The following is a 16,811-nucleotide window of genomic DNA, read 5'->3' as shown; positions in this document are numbered from 1 at the left end:
ATTTCGGTTGTCCTTGGTCCTAGACTTTTTCGTCGGGCGTAGATTCGGTTACTAGCTGGAAGGAGCTGTGCAGTGCGACTATGCGGATTGGGCCGGCGACCCGCAGGTAACCTTTCCTTGACCTGCATACTTGCCAACGGGCAGCGTGGGAAAGAGCTCTGTGGGCGTGTTGCATCCCCCCTAGATCTCCCCGCGTTGCCCGGTCTGCGATCCAAGCTGCAACTCAATGAGCTCTCCTCGATACGATCCGAATACACTCACCTCCAAACACATGATTAGAATAAGAAATATACCTTAATATTGAAGGTACCCACCGACTCCGCTACGGTACCGTCGGCCTCTCGACTATCTCACGGAAATACAGCCGCTACTCCACATTCGAAATTCATCCGATCGCCGGCTAACTTTCATCTAAAATATTTTTACACGGGCTCAAGTGTAACTAATTGCAACAATTAAATACGTATTGATGGATGTAATTACTAAATAAATTTTCGTACATCCCACTGTACCGAATAAATTGAATCATCTCTATTCATTTAAGTCATTGCTATTCCGCCGGTGTTGCTCGTTTCTCATTGACTTGAACCGGCAGTTCATTGATTATGTTACATTTATCTCGGCGACCACGTCAACATAAAAAACTAGTCCGTCGCACTAATTTCCAATGCATACGTACACGAGACGCCTTCGAACGAGACTTTTAAATAATTCATATTTTTACATTTTCCGTTTTAATTATCGTAATCTTATCCGCCCTTTTTGTTGTAGGTGTCAATCGGGGTGGGAGGGTCCGTTTTGCAACCAGTGCCAACGCTACCCGGGCTGTATGCACGGAACTTGCGTGAAACCGTGGGACTGTCTTTGCGTAGAAGGTTGGGGCGGTCTTTTCTGCAACCAAGACCTGAACTTTTGTACCAACCATAAGCCTTGCCGGAACGGGGGTACTTGTTTCAACACCGGCCAGGGCAGTTACACCTGCAGCTGCCCCAATGGATTCAACGGTACCGACTGCGAAATACCCTTGGACGATTGCTCCAGAAACCCCTGTCTTAATGGTGGTACATGCAGTCCCAACGGCGCCTACAACGTTTGCGCTTGCCCACTCGGATTCACCGGACCTAGATGCGAAACCTCGACGAAGACTTGTTCCGAACAACCTTGCAAAAACGGCGGTACTTGCACCAATACCGACAGCGGGTACCACTGTTCCTGTCGATCTGGTTTCGAAGGAGCCGATTGCGAACACCAAGTGAGCAGCTGTTCACCGAATCCATGTAAGAACGGAGGGACATGCGTCGAAACGTCGGGCAGTTACCAGTGTATGTGTCCATCGGGATTCGCAGGCAACACCTGCGAAGTCAACATCGACGACTGTCAGGGGAACCCCTGTCAGAACGGGGGAACCTGCGTGGACAAAGTCAATGAGTTCCGCTGCCATTGCGTCCCCGGATTCGTCGGACCGTTGTGCCAAAACCGCGTAGACTATTGCATCACCAAACCTTGCGCGAACGGGGGAACTTGCTTGCAACTGATCAATGACTATAAGTGTAAGTGTGCTCCCGGTTTCACCGGCAAAGACTGCAGCGAGGAGATCGAGGAATGCAAAGTGAATCCTTGCCAACACGGGGGTACCTGCGTGAATCGCGTTCACGGTTTCGAATGCATCTGCCTGCCGGGTTTCCTGGGTCGCGAATGCGACGAAGTCTCCCCTAGCGCCGCGCCGAGCGCCAGGGTTTCCTCCGAATCCAACCTCACCACGGAACACGTGGTGGTCATCGCTACCATTTCCACTTTCGTACCGCTCGTAGTCCTAGTCGCCGTCGGCGTGATAATTTGCCTTAAGCAACGCAGAAAACGCGAGAAGGCTCGCGCCGACGAAGAAGCCAGACTTCAAAACGAGCAGAACACCGCCAACAGCAGCTTCGCCAAACGTAGCGCTGCCATGTCGGCCGACCCGCATATGATTAAGAACTCCTGGGGGAAGTGCACCAACAACGCGATCAGTTCGAACTTGTCATCGCCTGACGACTGCAGCGTTTCCAACATCAGCGTCAACGACTGTGATGGTTTCCCCAAGCCCCTGCACCAGGTCATCGATGGTAGGCCTGTTTACAGCTTGCAAAGAACGCGCTCCCAGAAGCAGCTCAACACTGAGACGGGTGCGCGCGCTTCAGCACTGCTCGCTGCAAAACTGCACGAACCCGACTATGAACACATCAAACGTTTGTCTGTGATGTCAAACGCATCGGCTGTGTGTGGCTCCAGGTAAGACCACGTTCCTTTCAATTTCCAAAATTGTTTAATAATGTTGGTTGGCTTGGATGGAATCTCTAAGGTTTGTTTTTGTTACAGTGATCCCTCGCTTCTGAAGAGGCCGGCGGAGAAGGAGCCGAATGGCGTTTATGTGATAGAAGAGCACTTCCACGTCCCAGACGCGATTTCGTCTGGACTTTTCGCGACGGAGGTGTAGTTAGCTTAAGTATGACTGACGTGTGCATGTGGCGTCGACCCCACCGCCCGCTGAGCCCGCTGTACAGTTATTTATTATTCCACTCGCCGACGGTGGTGTCGCCGGTTAGCTTAGGGTTGCATGAGTACTAAATTTGGGGCCCAGGCCCGTGTCCAAGTAGCTTCCCTTTGCCGCGACGTCGCTCTATGCAACGCAAACGTGACCAGGTCCTATCCTCCAGGGACAAGGCTTTTTGTTTATAGTGTACATATCTTAGAGTAATATTTCCTTATACCCTAATACTTGTATTTATGGTTTTGGTCTTTTGGGGGGCGGTCCTGGTTGGAAACCAAAGATTGACGCTGTTTAGAGCCTACTTCTCGGGTGTTGGGAAGCCCTATCTCGTCAAGTAGTATGTAATTAACGTAACATTTGAATTGTTATTGTAATTTGTGATGATTATAAAGCGAACTAAGTCACCATGTACTTACTTGGACTCTCGATATTTATAAGCCTTTCTTCAGCATCACTCTGCCCTGGGTACCACCGCCTCTTTATTTATTTCCTTCATAAGGCCAGTGGAAATCCAAGGTAGTACCCACGGCACCTACTGTAATTATTACGGTCCTTACATTTGTAGTATAGACCTGATGTATTTGAACAAAGAAACAATGTTCCTGTATTTATAAACTAAGTCATTATTGCTCGATACTACGAGAAGACTTCTCCCGTCTTCTCGTAGCATCGACCGAACAACTGTTGTACATTAATAAAAAAACACTTGGGCAAATTAAAGACTTAATATTAATAAAGACGTTTTGTAATATATAATGTATATTTATAGTATGTAACTAAATGTAACTATTAAAATTGTTCATGTTTCTTAATAAATACTTCTCTAGAGAAGCGGCTGTATTTGTTCCTCATGTGAATAATGTTATTTAAAAGTTATCTTAATAAATTTTTTGTTCTATAAACATGACTTTCCTTCCCAAAAAAAAAAACATCCTGAACAAAAAACTCGTGGTATGGATTATTTATTACGACATCCTCAGGGTTCTATGTGCTGTTGGGCTGTCAAAATAAATAAAAATTATATGAGGACGTATTAAACATAAAATTGAGTATATTGATTTTTTCCACTTTAAATATCAAATTAAAACCTAACGGCCTGAGGGTGTAATAAAATAAACACAAAGCGTCGATAGTGAATACTGTGTAAGAGCATTTCTTTTTATTATTCCTGACCCAATTCAGACCAAAAAGTAACAACGGAAGGTCGCCGACAATTATTTAAATTTAAATAAATGTGATTCTCAGTGTAAACACATTTATTTCAAAACTGTAAAGTGCCGACGTTGCGTAACTTGAGAGAAAATATACGTGGACTGTCCCCTGAATTCAGGTATGTGAGAAAGGTAAGAAAAGCTTTGTTATTGCTTCAGTTTCCCAAGTTGACATGTGGCGTTATCCCTTTGTGAAAAGGTCCAGGTGTAAGTAACTTCAATGCGTTGAAGGTCGTTCCCAAATAGTTTTATCAAAGAAATTCGAACTTCACAATGAACAACAGAGACCGTACTTTGTATAGATCATGTTAGGCTGGATATTTCCCTACAGAGATAAAAGTGGACCATCACGGCACTGAAACCGTCGTAAAAAAATATGCAATAATTCTTTAATTACGTTACATAATTTCAACGGTTCGAAAAATGTAATGAAAGTATTTATAAAATTATATTTTTCTCTTTAGAGAGACGTATTTTGCGTGTAATATGCCTAGTAATTATTTGCTAATTATAAGCGGTGCGTCAATGCACTTGGTTCAAAATGGCATAATAAAATGCAAACGGTTCTTTATGATTGTCAGGTGAATGTTGAGGTCATGAACTGGCAACCTACGACCCGCAGTTTTAACCTATAAAATCTTGGCAATCACAGGAATATTCTCCGTTTGGTATCTCCAAGAGAATTGAGGTTATTGAATTCTGATTCATCGATTTGGTATACTTCGCTTAAGCATAAAATAATGGCGCTGAATACATTAATATACATCATGCAATAAACTGATCATTTTAAAAAGATCGAATTGTCTTTTTCCACTTGTAAAAATTAAAATTGACCACTCAAACAGAACGAAAAAATCTTGAGACGGATCTGATCGAATTAATAATTTATTATCCCGTTGCTGTATCTTCCTGCATTGTGTTTTCCCATTTATTGTGAAACAATACGGTTTTTACGAGCAATTAAATTTATTATTAAAGTCATTCTAACAAGAAACAAACAATAACATAACTAACCCAAATTTTAATTAACGTGGTTTCAAAATATTTTATTCAATTGTGTGTACTGCGCGGACTTTTCAGCTCTCACGTATATTGTATGAGCGCGTACTTCATTAAAATCGGAATGGATTACAAAATTTGAATGAATATTAAATAATTTTTATACATTCTTAAGGTTCAATGCTTTAATACATAATATGTATTACGAAAATGTCCACTTAAGATTTAAATTTTATTTTCCGTTTGCTTATTTCACCCTGTATATCGAGTATATATTCCGCAAACTGCGGCCATAATTATTGCAGTATTCAAGTCAACCCTCAGTAGTTAAATAAACATTACCATCCTTGGAATACTTTTGTAGTGACGGTACTGTTCAACAAAAGACTATCATTGCGTTCCACATCCTACCTTTAGATCTAATTGTAAAATAAACAAAGATGGCGGAGGAAGAGTAAACAAAGTCATGAAATGTCGTTTTTTGTTACTGCGAGAGTAGGAAGGATTTTGGGATTTACTCAACTAACTGTATCTACCTACTTAATTTGTTGGATAATTATTACCTACTTGGAGGGGGGTTTGACGTTAAAATTCTTGACGGTTTGTGTGTGAATTCGATTATTTTTCCAAATACTAGTGAGAATAACCGTTTCCCATTATATGAACTAAAGGCATCCACAATTTATGAATAATGAAAAATGATTTTAGTTATAAAAGTTTTGGTGTACCTACCTACAATTTTACTCTTGTTTCGAATAAAAACAATCAGAAGCTTAGTAAAATAATTATGGAAGAGATCGACAAAGTTATTTCTTGCAAAATTCTTTCAAAAATTAACAAACCCCTTTGCGAAAGTAAGTAGATTACCGAAATCCTATAACGTTAAGTGATCTGCTAATAGAAAAAATACCACAGAACCCTACACACCGGTGATTTTAAATAAGAAGACAAGATCTTCCAAATTATCCCGAAAAGACTTTAAATATATATATCTTAAGAGCCTTTTAAGATAGGGAAGAGTTTAAATACCTTAATAACTTAAGTCGTTTATCCCTCGTTGTTAAGTGTCCCGACAAATATGACAATGTTATCTCGGTAGCGGTAGCTCAAAAAAATTATCCCACAGTTCACACGAAATGGCCGCCTGTTTTCAGAAATGTGTTTTTTTTAACATACCATCTGCTGTGATTATCGAAGAAGTTAATACGTTTTTGATTAGTCTTTAGAAATTCTACAGAAACTGTGTCAATTATTTTATTTATTTCGATGTCATTTGTATACCTGTGTGTATATTTTAAGTTTCACACTGGATGGTGTAATTGTTCCAACCGGTCCTGCGCCGCTAGTTTTTATAATATATATTACCCAGGGTTCAGGGTTTAGACAAGGCTTATACAGTAATAATAAAAAGCGAATTGTATTGTGACCTTGATATTTCCGCCACTAAAAGTACAAAAGAACCCTTTAGCCATTGTCTAGGAAATTTTCTGTCGAATATTGATTGCCATTTATAACCATCAAGTTATTGTGTCGTCGGATTAAATGGTGTATGAGGTTTTTAATACTATATATTTAAAATTAATAACAATGTCAAAAATCTTTCTGGAATTCAGTACTTTCTCTCAGAAATGCCGAACTACATATTCTACTTATATTTATCCCAAAAAATGGGATTATTTTATGGTTCCTTAACTAACCTTTGACAAAACACCAAAGGCAGTAAATATTTCTTTACAAGAATTAAATTATTTAGAATATTCTGTTTCGCTATGGTGGATTTGGGGCGGAGTTTAAAAATTCTGTTCATTGTGTGTGAAGTGTAAGGCAACCTCAAGTGAAACCAGTAATTGTAAAACCGGCCTACTGTTTACTTTGGATGTTCAAAGTAACTAATGAATATAGCAAATAAATATTTCGAAACGACACACGAATGGTTAACGCGCTTGTAGCTAACGTCTAATTGTTGAACTGGACAAACAAAGAGTGTTTTCAGTATTTGAAACGTACAGCATTGTATTTTACTATAAAAATGTTTTACTGTTAAAAAAATAAGTAAGCGAAGTAGGTACTGAAAATCAAAATTATTTTGTAAAATTCTATCTTGGAAAGGTACTGGAGATAAACACCAGATTGATGTCGATATGATTAGGAGCGGCATACGGTTAAAATAAAAATTTAATGGAATTCGCAAAGACGAAACATCTGTTTTTGGTTATTCGCAACATCTCGTAAAAAGCAAAAAAATCCATTATTTATAAATAGATTCCAAATCTAAATGGAAACCAATTTAAATAAATATCTCGTTGGAATTTTTTTTTAATTAAATGCTTTGATCGATATATCACTAAGGTTTAAATTCGCTGCTATAAATTTTACATACAACTAATGCTTATTCAAGTAAAAGTGTCTGCTGGTTCCACTAACTATTAAGCCTTCGGCAAAATATTTAAAATGAATTGGAAGTATGTTCCAAATAGATATAAATAAGCAATGTATATTTTCCACATATCATCCACTAAAACCTCCAAAGGATTTGTTTTAATATTAAATTAATACTTTTTGTGGACTTTTATAAATATTTAAACAATGGTTTGAGTCCGTGATTACTTGTACGTAGTACCAAAAGATTTTATTTTTGCAATTCAGTTGAACTAAAAATTATACAGAAAAATATTTATTACTACGACTGTTTTCTGCAACAATGTTTTTTTCCTGATGCTTATATGGTGGGAATGCCCTAAGGGCAAGCACAAACCACTGAAAATAAACCCGTAAAACCGTTTGCTACAAAGAAGAAGCGAATATCAGGTAAAATTTGGTTAATGGACCATCCACCGCTGTAATATCATCAGTTGGCGCCCCCAACAGCTAACATCTGTTATAACATCCCATCTGTGCTGCTCTCAAAAAGCTGCTGTTTCTTGAGACACCAACGGAACAAATGGCTGATTGTTTTTTGGTAATTTCTACTCTCTTGGCAGCGAGATAGTGTACAGATTGCGCAAATGACGCTCGCCGGCAAATTATTTGGCAAAAACCCGGTGGTACAAAGCATCAACTCGATGTTTTTCCGAAAATTCGTGTAGTCAGTCAGCCACCGATCGAAGAATGTATTTATTCCATTCATCGAACAATATTCTTTTCGCTCGTTTCAAAAGCAACAAGAATTTTAATAATTCGTTTATCGATTAGAAACATCCGCTAATTTAATAAGATTTATAAAATCAGTCGACGTTATGTTGAATAATATTGTTTTTTGGCTAAATATCGAAGTATCCCACACTGCACAATGGGAATTGCTCGTTTCAAGTGAATTCCATGGAACATTTTAGGTATGCATGTAATCCCCATTTTTTATTTGAACTCAATCGCCACCTTGAGGCGTCGTGACTAATCAGCCGACATTTCGAATAAGTTATTTTACGTTCTGAAGACAATGTTCTTTCATGAGGAAAATAACGCTTCACACCCGTCATTTTCCCAAATAAGTTAAAAAAACTAATACCCTTTTTAAAATTATTTTATCGACCAATTAAATTATATTTAATACTTACATAAAAATTTTGATGCTAATACGTTCGACAACAATTAGAAATAAGTACGCGTCTTATTTTATTGCTTGCAATAATCGCGAGTCAACGCGGTGAAATTTTTTGGTACGCCCATGGGTACATTACCGACTTCTGCTTTTTATATTATAAAATATAAAGCTAATTTAGTTTGCCATTACATTCTCTACGGTCTCATCTCCAACATAGAAAGTCGCATTAAGGCATTCAGAACAATATTATAGAAAGTTGATCACATAACAGTTTTACTAGTATAACATCTTCGCTGTGAGCAGTTTACTCCCACATTTTAATTCAGCTTTAAAATTCACTTCATCCGGAAATTAGGCGCAAAAAACCGAGCTAATAAGGTCGTTCAAAAAGCGGTGCCAGCAGGTGCGCTACGGGGGTCAAGCAATATTTAAGAGAAATTAAATTGTTTTTAACGTTACAAAAATACCCCATTTTATTTCTTCGTTAAATATTTTTTTGTGGATATATTGTATTTTGAAAATATCGATGTCGATGAGGTAAAAATGAACGAAATAATTATTTCCGAACCCGTTGTTTCTTGTTAGGATGCCGTCAGAGTATAAAAAACAGGTGACTTGATTTGCAAACCGTTGTTTGGGAAGCCGTTTGCTATAAATAGATCTTACCTTTCGATTAAATATCGTCTAGAGACCCGTTATTTATAATTGCCGTCCATAGATCTGAATTTCCCATAGAGTGCATTGGCTTATTAATAAAATCCTTCAAATTAGGCGATTATTAAAAATCATCAATTCATGAATATCGTCCAGTAATAAGTTGGTACACCGTACTGCGGTGAAAAACCGTGGGAAGAGGATAATTATACGGAGTAATGTCATACTTTGTATGATTCCCATATGACAGCACTTACACGTGATTTAAACAGATAATTATCTATTAAAAAGAACGCTCGGCTATATTCTAGATACAAATTCACTGCTGCGATAGAAATATATACGGGGGAAGCAATTTTCTTGGGAATCCTTGGTATTATTGTTAAGATTAGTTATGTAAGTTGTGAATATATGAATATAAAGTATGAGGAACTGCTTGGCAATTTACGGTTGAAGTCTAATTATCTTTTATATATATTCATAAAACATATCTGCAAATCCTCGTACACGAATTCAAAAAATCGACATACCTGCCTCCCACCCACTTGTGTAAGTTTTGACGTCAACAAAAAACAACAGAAATTGAAATGTACCTACAGTTATGATAACGAATTCAATGCAAGTAATGTTTTGAATTATTATAAATAGTGTGGAAAATAATTATTAAAAAAAAAAACACTGTAAGTATTAGTACGGCCCTGTTACGTAACTTATTATTATATCCTGTCTCTTAATATCCTCAAATTGTTTACCGTACACAAGTTTGTTTCACATATGAAACATTGAAGAACCACTACTAATACCTGAAATGTTAATTAATACAATATAAAAAGTAATAAATTAACATTTTAAAAAACCTTTAATAAGTTCACAGTTCCTGCGCTGTTTCCTGTCCAGATACTTAACTGCTGCTTTTGTAATAATTATCCTAAATTTAATCGAAATTAAAATCGTTCTTTTTCCTGTTTGGAGGATTTTATGTCACTCCTCACCTCCGTCTCCCTTTTACTCGATCAACAAAGTCAATGTCTCGCTCAGAATTTCCTTACTAGCGCAAAAAAAAAAACAAATATTTCATTTGCAATTCAATATTTACAGTGTTATTTAAACCGGACACTTTTGATTTTTTTTTTCGTTGACCAGCTAGGCCACAAATTTATATAATTATAATATGGTATTATGAATTTTCTATTCACCGTGACATCCAGAATGCCCCGATTCTGATGAATCATCTTTCTATACGGGTTTAATTACAATAGCACTGTTTTAAATTAATCATTCGTGTCAAGGAACAAACTAACAATTAATAAAAAAAAAACGTTTTAATCAATTAGGGTATCTGGAATTAGGTGAATTTTAAATTAGAACTCGAATATCCCACGGGAAGTCTGAATTTTTGTTCGGAGGTGTATTTTTTATTCCACTAAATGCTGCAAAGAATTGCCATGAAAAGAATGACGGGTATTCGAGAATTGCCATCCAGTTTTTACGCGCAGGTTGTGGTCAGGAGATGAAAGGACAACAAATAACTCTGAAGTAGGTACGCTAAGGCGGATTTTTTAAATTTTCTCGAACAATGCAACTGTGGTCAATTAATACAAACGATTCGACGTCTTACATTTAAGTAATAAATAAGAATTTAAGCAAAAACGCAAATGGAAAAGTCGTCCCTGCTGATGATATTACCATTTCACAAGTGCAATAATTTCTTAAAAAAAAAAAACAAGTAGCGAAATGTATTTTTTTTTTTGCCTTTAAAGGTGGCCACTAATTTTGTATCAGTTAAATATCCGCTTCTGAAAAGCGCGATCTCGTTTCTGTCCCGAGGCTGGCATGTTGTGGTGCAAAAAGCTTTGATTAAATAGGTTATTAAATACAAATTAGATAAATGTGTTTCTATCCAAAGCAATTTACCAATTACATAAACACCGTTTTTAGTAACAGCGTAAGTATCCACCAGTCACCTACCTACATGTTAACTTGCAACACTACTTTCACGTAAGGAAGCATCTTCGTATTGGAATGCCGTAGAGTGCTGGTACTATACCTACCTATAATCCCGCAGATGATGCATTACGTTTCAGTTTAAACGATAGATATGCTAGCGACATACATTCCACTAGACATAGACATTCTCTTCTGTATTTAGCCAGGTATACGTAAATATAATCGTTCACAGGAAAAATATTTGTTCCTTATATCAAATATTTACCACTTGTAATGAAATAGCTTACCTGAAAAGAAAAAAAGAGGTCCGTTATTTTACAACACTTTAATCGAGTGTAATTAATTTATTAGATTTACTAATACAATTACGATGAAATTTAGTCTCAAAATGTATACCCACTAAACCGCTTAGGATAAAAAAAAATAAAACTTTTTTTTATGTCATTAACTCCCGTCGTATAAAAAAGAAATACATAGAGACTGCTGTAAGAATGTTTGCTTCTGGTAAAAGCTATATACACAATTCCGTATTGCACGGTTGTTGTGTAGCGCCTACTTTGCACAAGCAGTCGTAGGTTTCATAGCTTCTAAGACAATCTAGCAAATATGTACTTTCGTCCTAAGCCTTGCATATTGTTAATAACATTTTGATTCGAACCCATCCTTGTTTGCCAATAAATTTCTCTTAAATGAATACTGATGCTTTGAATGTTAATGCAACTAGCTGACAAATACACCATTTTGTCTTATTTTTAATCTTACAAGAATTTGATACAATACCCTTCAACCACCACAAATAAGTACTTTTTTTAGAAATACGATTATTATAAAGATATATTTAATATATATAAGTTTTTCGTTCCGAATTAAAAGATTAATTAATAATCGACAAAAGGAGTGCGTTCTCATTGGTTGGGAAAATTGACTGTATAATTTAACGATAACTCGGCAATTTACTGCCTATCAACAGTTAATTTGTTAAAGACATGCAAATAAATGTAAATAGGTACCTCTAAATTTAATGGAAATTAAGGAATACAAAAATTATGGAAATCAATTCCGGTAAAACGATAAAATTATGTGGGGATGCACATCTGATGCGTGTCACAAATTAATGTCTTAAATAGACCTGCTGTTATATTGATCTCTGATTGTCTACATTTTTTTTATTTTGAATTTTTGAAATATCAAAAATATCTAGCGGCAAAATGAACAACCAGCAATCCAACTATAAAAGTTTCTGTAAAAAGAATGAGTGCACATTTAGCAAGTGACCAAAAGGTGTCGCCACAGATCAGTTAATATGAAATTTGTTATAATGTGACTATTAGTATATAAACAATAATTCTTACAACAATTATATACATTTTTAAGCCAAATTAATAAAGTATTTGAATACTTAAATAAAACCTCGATTAACATATTTTCCTAGATTCACTTGGCGCCATCTATAATTCGAATCGTGAACCGAAATAACAGATTTATCTAAAACGCAAATTAATCATTTTTACAGTTTTCTACTTATCTTTGTGAAGTGATACAAACATTTATTTATTTAAATATTTATTACAAAAACGTTTCACCATTCAACAAATATTTTTTTTAACAAAACCCACAGACTATAAAAACAAAATATATAACATTTTAATAAAAAAAAAGTTATCAAACTAAATCATTAAGATTAACTATAACTTATTACACCTTACTTATTAATTAAAAATTCGTTTAAAGTATGAAAGGTACAATAGCTTTCCTCTGTTTTGGATAATTAGGAAATTCTTTGCGATAATTTTTATGCTTTCCAAGGGCCCACACTGCCATCTGATAAAACCCAGCTAATGTAAAGAGAGCAGCTAAAATTGCAATAAAAAAAACACCTTTATTAGCAAAATGCTACAATTAAATATATTTACATCCGTACCTGGTAGACATGATGTCATGATAGTGAATCCAATCCAAGCACCAAGTTCGTATGTGTAATTAGGGCAAGAAACTAAGTCAAAAAGTTTAGTCAGTGGAAAATTATCCGGTACGGGAATTTTTCTAACAGTAGTACCAGCAGGTCGAAGATTTCTCAAAAGAATATGAGTGCTAAGGTTCCCTACTTCGCACACCTAAAAAATGAGTGCATGTTAAAATTTTATTTGTTCTCGAATTATATATCTTACCGCGAAGATTGCCAATCCAATAATTTGTTGCAGTAGCAAAGGAGCAGTGAACAAAGGATGGTTTACATGATAAGCTACGTAAAGGCAGAAACCCCAATAATATCCACAATTTTTAAAAAGGTTTCTTATGGGCATAGTTCCATGAGAAAATCTATGGATAAACAGTGTTTCGAATATTCTTTTCAGGTAATGTATGCTCCAACAACCCAAAGCAATTCTAGAAAAATGTTCAATTTTTAAAATCCGATTAAATATTTAAAAATTCCCATACTTAGCTGTAGTAGACAGTTCTGTTCCTTGAGCTTCAGCGCCATAAAGTAACCAAGGTCGATATGCCACTAATACATAAATTACGAAAGGACCAGCATACTCTAACAAGAACACGGTGTTCCAGCCGATCTGCGGCCCCAAATCTTTAACGAAAACCTTCCTAGTACTGCCCAGGTTTTCAATGGTGGAATCATCTTTAATGTCTTTGCCCTTGGCTTCAGATCTCACTGACTGACGTTCAACTGATAATTTTGAAATTTTTGCTATTTCCTTTTTAATATCTATCACTTTAACGTTTTCAGAAACCGAGATGTCTCCTAATTTCTTGTTAGTTGTGGTATATACTTCCACCTAAATTATTAAATATTGTCACGTCATTGTGTCACTATTATAATGTAGTATTTACTACTTTTATAATAAATCATATTTAATTATAAATACTGAGATGTATACACACCTGAACCATGTTGTAATCAATGTAACCTAACTATATCACACAAATTTTCAATCTGCAAACGACGTCAAACGAAAGACTATTAAAATGGAATAAAACCGAGTATTACAATACAATTTTAAATCCACTACAAGTTTACATATGTAGTGTCATAATTATCAACAAAGGTGTAAAGCCAAAATTCAAGGCTAAACCCAGTTGTACAGCTGACCCAGTCTTATACCAGTTTTAATTTTGAATATTGATTACTCATTATAATAACCTGTCTTTTACGTTATCTTATACTATGCAGATATTTATCAAAAACATGAGAAACTTGTAAAATATTTCTTATAAAATATTTTATTCTGGAAATAGGCATTTATCTTTAATGTTTTGTCCTATATAAACATGCCTCTTTTTTAATTCTATAATCTCATAATATAGGTATTTATATACATATGAACACAGAAAAAAATGTGACACACTTTCTATAATTCTAGTGAAGTTATACCAATAAATATTTTTTATTTTCTATTTATTTTTGAAAATGAGCGCTTCTGAAGTTAAGTTGGCAGTGTCGGCACTTCGTTACATTTCACTTGTTATGGTTGGCACTACCGTATACTACACTGCACTCACTGCACTGCAGATACAACTAGGCAGTCTAGGCACCATGTCTATTTTCAATCCGTATAAATCCATTGGTTCAATTTGCAATTTCGTCGATTGTAATCCAATGAAATTGCATTAGATAAAGACAGCTATAGTTTCCAAATAAAGTTTTTGGAAGGATGAACTTCCTTCCGATCTTTAAAACGAGTTCTTTCGGCTGTTTCATTTCTTAATGTCAAATTTGACGTTTACGTGTCATCAAAGTCATCAAACATATGGTTAATATCTATCAAAAATGAGTAACGTACAGGAACTTCAAGCAAAAATTAAAGATTTAGAATCACAACTGGCTAATCTTAAGTTGAAAAATGTTAGGGGAAAAATTGAAACCATGTCATCGGAAGTCGTCGATTCTAATCCTTACAGGTAATTAAGAAAGATATATGAATTTTACCTATAAGTAGAATGTAATTTTTCAGTCGTTTGATGGCACTGAAGCGTATGGGTATTGTGAACAATTATGAACGTATCAGAGAATTTACAGTAGCCGTAGTGGGTATCGGTGGAGTTGGAAGTGTAACAGCAGAAATGCTGACGAGATGTGGTATAGGCAGATTGATTTTATTTGATTACGACAAGGTGGAACTAGCTAACATGAACAGGCTCTTTTTTCAACCGCATCAATCGGGGTTAAGCAAAGTAGATGCAGCCGCAGAAACATTAAGAAACATCAATCCAGATGTAGACATCCATACATACAATTATAATATAACTACCGTAGAGAACTTTGACAACTTTACCAAGGTTTTAACGTTAGTAAAAATTGTTAAATTAAAAAAATATATCCTATGTGTTTATTTTCTAGGACTAGCAGCTTAACTAATGAGGCTGTAGACTTGGTTCTAAGCTGTGTAGACAATTTTGAAGCAAGATTTGCTATAAATACAGCTTGCAACGAGTTTAACTTGACCTGGTTTGAATCCGGAGTATCAGAAAATGCTGTATCGGGACATATTCAATTTATAATCCCTGGGGAATCTGCTTGCTTTGCAGTAAGTACCAATAATCCTTAAAAAACAGTATTTATGTGTTAAATTTTAGTGTGCGCCTCCATTAATTGTTGCGTCGAATATTGATGAAAAAACACTGAAACGTGACGGAGTATGTGCGGCAAGCTTGCCAACAACGATGGGCATTGTAGCAGGATTCCTTGTTCAAAACTCTTTAAAATATCTCCTTCAGTTTGGACAAGTAACTAATTATTTGGGCTACAATGCATTAAATGATTTTTTCCCTACTATGAAATTGAAACCTAATCCGAATTGTGAAGATACCAACTGTCGGTTGCGGCAGAAGCAATACGCGTTGAAACCGAAACCTGAAATAGCTGTTGAAGCAAAAGAAGATGAAGGGCCCTTGCATGAAGATAATGAATGGGGTATTAGTTTGGTAGATGAAAGTGTGGATGATGATAAAGGTGCAGTACAAGTCGCTAAAGGCGTCACGTTAGCATACACACTGCCAGATCAAGATTCAGTGGTGGAGGAGTGCCAGGAAGCCACTTCAACGAATATCAGCTTAGATGAATTAATGGCGCAAATGAAATCTATTTAAACATTCCCCTTTAGTAAGTTTGTTATTATGAGACGGTCTTATATATTTGATGTTGTAACGTAGTTCTATCTAATTTTTTTGTTATTATTTTAAGGTTGATCTTGTGGGAGAAATGCATTTAAATATTTTCATTCATGCAGAAATTTTTATACTTTGGTAATTTATTAAATTATAACCCGTTTGTAAGATATTTTTTTCTATAATATAAATTTTATATGTGAATTATATTTTTTAATTAATTTGTAGTACCTAAATAGTGGTGGATATAAAAATATTTGGTCCTCGGAAGTTTATATTTATTTAAACTAAATATGAATAATAAAAAATGGGTGTATGATTGTACAATTTATTGGTACTTACAAAAATAGCTAAGTATACAATCTTAACAACAATCTAGATTAATAGCTATGATTTTACAGACATAATTATATAGATAGAAATAAGGCATCACACTGAAAAATTAGGAATCGAAAATCTGATCACTACAATATATATATTGACTAGAATATACTTTACTTTCTATTACATACAGGGTGTCCCGAAATTCATGCAACAAAATTTGGTCAAAGATTTGTAAGACATATTTAGGGGACCCGTATTTTTTATTTTTGTCAACTGGCCCCCTCTTTCGGAGTTACGGCCCCCTGAAATCTGCCCCTAAGAAGTCTTTTTTATATCTCAAAACCATATTGTACGAGAATCACTAAATTTGGTACACAGGGGTGTTATGACATATGGAATCTGATGGTGCTATGTTTTTTGGCGGGGAACCTCCTTAAGACACTTTTTCGTGTCCACCCTTGTCTTTATAACCAGAAAAATCTGGTCGCAA

The 16,811-nt window shown here is 35.6% G+C and overlaps 3 protein-coding genes across 3 annotated transcripts in view; 2 read left to right on the top strand and 1 right to left on the bottom strand.

Moving 5' to 3' along the window:
- LOC108907525 (neurogenic locus protein delta) overlaps nucleotides 1–3,356 on the top strand; it is a 73,416-nt gene extending 70,060 nt beyond the window's left edge. Inside the window, exons 7-8 of the mRNA XM_018711259.1 lie at nucleotides 772–2,268; nucleotides 2,356–3,356. Coding sequence (XP_018566775.1) covers nucleotides 772–2,268; nucleotides 2,356–2,473 — 1,615 coding nt within the window. The 3' untranslated portion in view covers nucleotides 2,474–3,356. The remainder of the gene's footprint in view (nucleotides 1–771; nucleotides 2,269–2,355) is intronic.
- A 9,108-nt stretch (nucleotides 3,357–12,464) lies between these two features.
- On the bottom strand, nucleotides 12,465–13,986 carry LOC108907369 (probable very-long-chain enoyl-CoA reductase art-1). Its single transcript, XM_018711021.2, has 5 exons — nucleotides 13,775–13,986; nucleotides 13,319–13,668; nucleotides 13,048–13,264; nucleotides 12,801–12,993; nucleotides 12,465–12,732 (listed from the first exon to the last, which is right to left on the bottom strand). Exons 1-5 carry the CDS (start codon nucleotides 13,781–13,783, stop codon nucleotides 12,605–12,607), a joined length of 897 nt encoding a protein of 298 aa, XP_018566537.1. The 5' UTR covers nucleotides 13,784–13,986; the 3' UTR covers nucleotides 12,465–12,604.
- A 608-nt stretch (nucleotides 13,987–14,594) lies between these two features.
- LOC108907341 (ubiquitin-like modifier-activating enzyme 5) lies at nucleotides 14,595–16,153 on the top strand. Its single transcript, XM_018710984.2, has 4 exons — nucleotides 14,595–14,791; nucleotides 14,845–15,177; nucleotides 15,231–15,417; nucleotides 15,467–16,153. Exons 1-4 carry the CDS (start codon nucleotides 14,661–14,663, stop codon nucleotides 15,977–15,979), a joined length of 1,164 nt encoding a protein of 387 aa, XP_018566500.1. The 5' UTR covers nucleotides 14,595–14,660; the 3' UTR covers nucleotides 15,980–16,153.
- The last annotated feature ends 658 nt before the right edge of the window (nucleotides 16,154–16,811 follow it).

This window comes from Anoplophora glabripennis, unplaced genomic scaffold, assembly GCF_000390285.2.
Source record: "Anoplophora glabripennis isolate ALB-LARVAE unplaced genomic scaffold, Agla_2.0 scaffold5, whole genome shotgun sequence".
NCBI lineage: Eukaryota > Metazoa > Arthropoda > Insecta > Coleoptera > Cerambycidae > Anoplophora > Anoplophora glabripennis.
This window is presented reverse-complemented; position numbering and strand designations above follow the sequence as displayed.

What these genes read in the sequence shown, in the direction of transcription:
- LOC108907369 (XM_018711021.2), bottom strand. An exon ending in GAACTGTCTACTACAGCTAA is followed by an intron (nt 13,265 to 13,318) that starts GTATGGGAATTT and finishes ACATTTTTCTAG; the next exon opens with AATTGCTTTGGGTTGTTGGA. An exon ending in TTGGATTGGCAATCTTCGCG is followed by an intron (nt 12,994 to 13,047) that starts GTAAGATATATA and finishes CTCATTTTTTAG; the next exon opens with GTGTGCGAAGTAGGGAACCT.
- LOC108907341 (XM_018710984.2), top strand. Translation starts at nt 14,661, where the DNA reads ATGAGTAACGTACAGGAACTTCAAGCAAAAATTAAAGATTTAGAATCA. An exon ending in GTCGATTCTAATCCTTACAG is followed by an intron (nt 14,792 to 14,844) that starts GTAATTAAGAAA and finishes GTAATTTTTCAG; the next exon opens with TCGTTTGATGGCACTGAAGC. An exon ending in AACTTTACCAAGGTTTTAAC is followed by an intron (nt 15,178 to 15,230) that starts GTTAGTAAAAAT and finishes TTTATTTTCTAG; the next exon opens with GACTAGCAGCTTAACTAATG.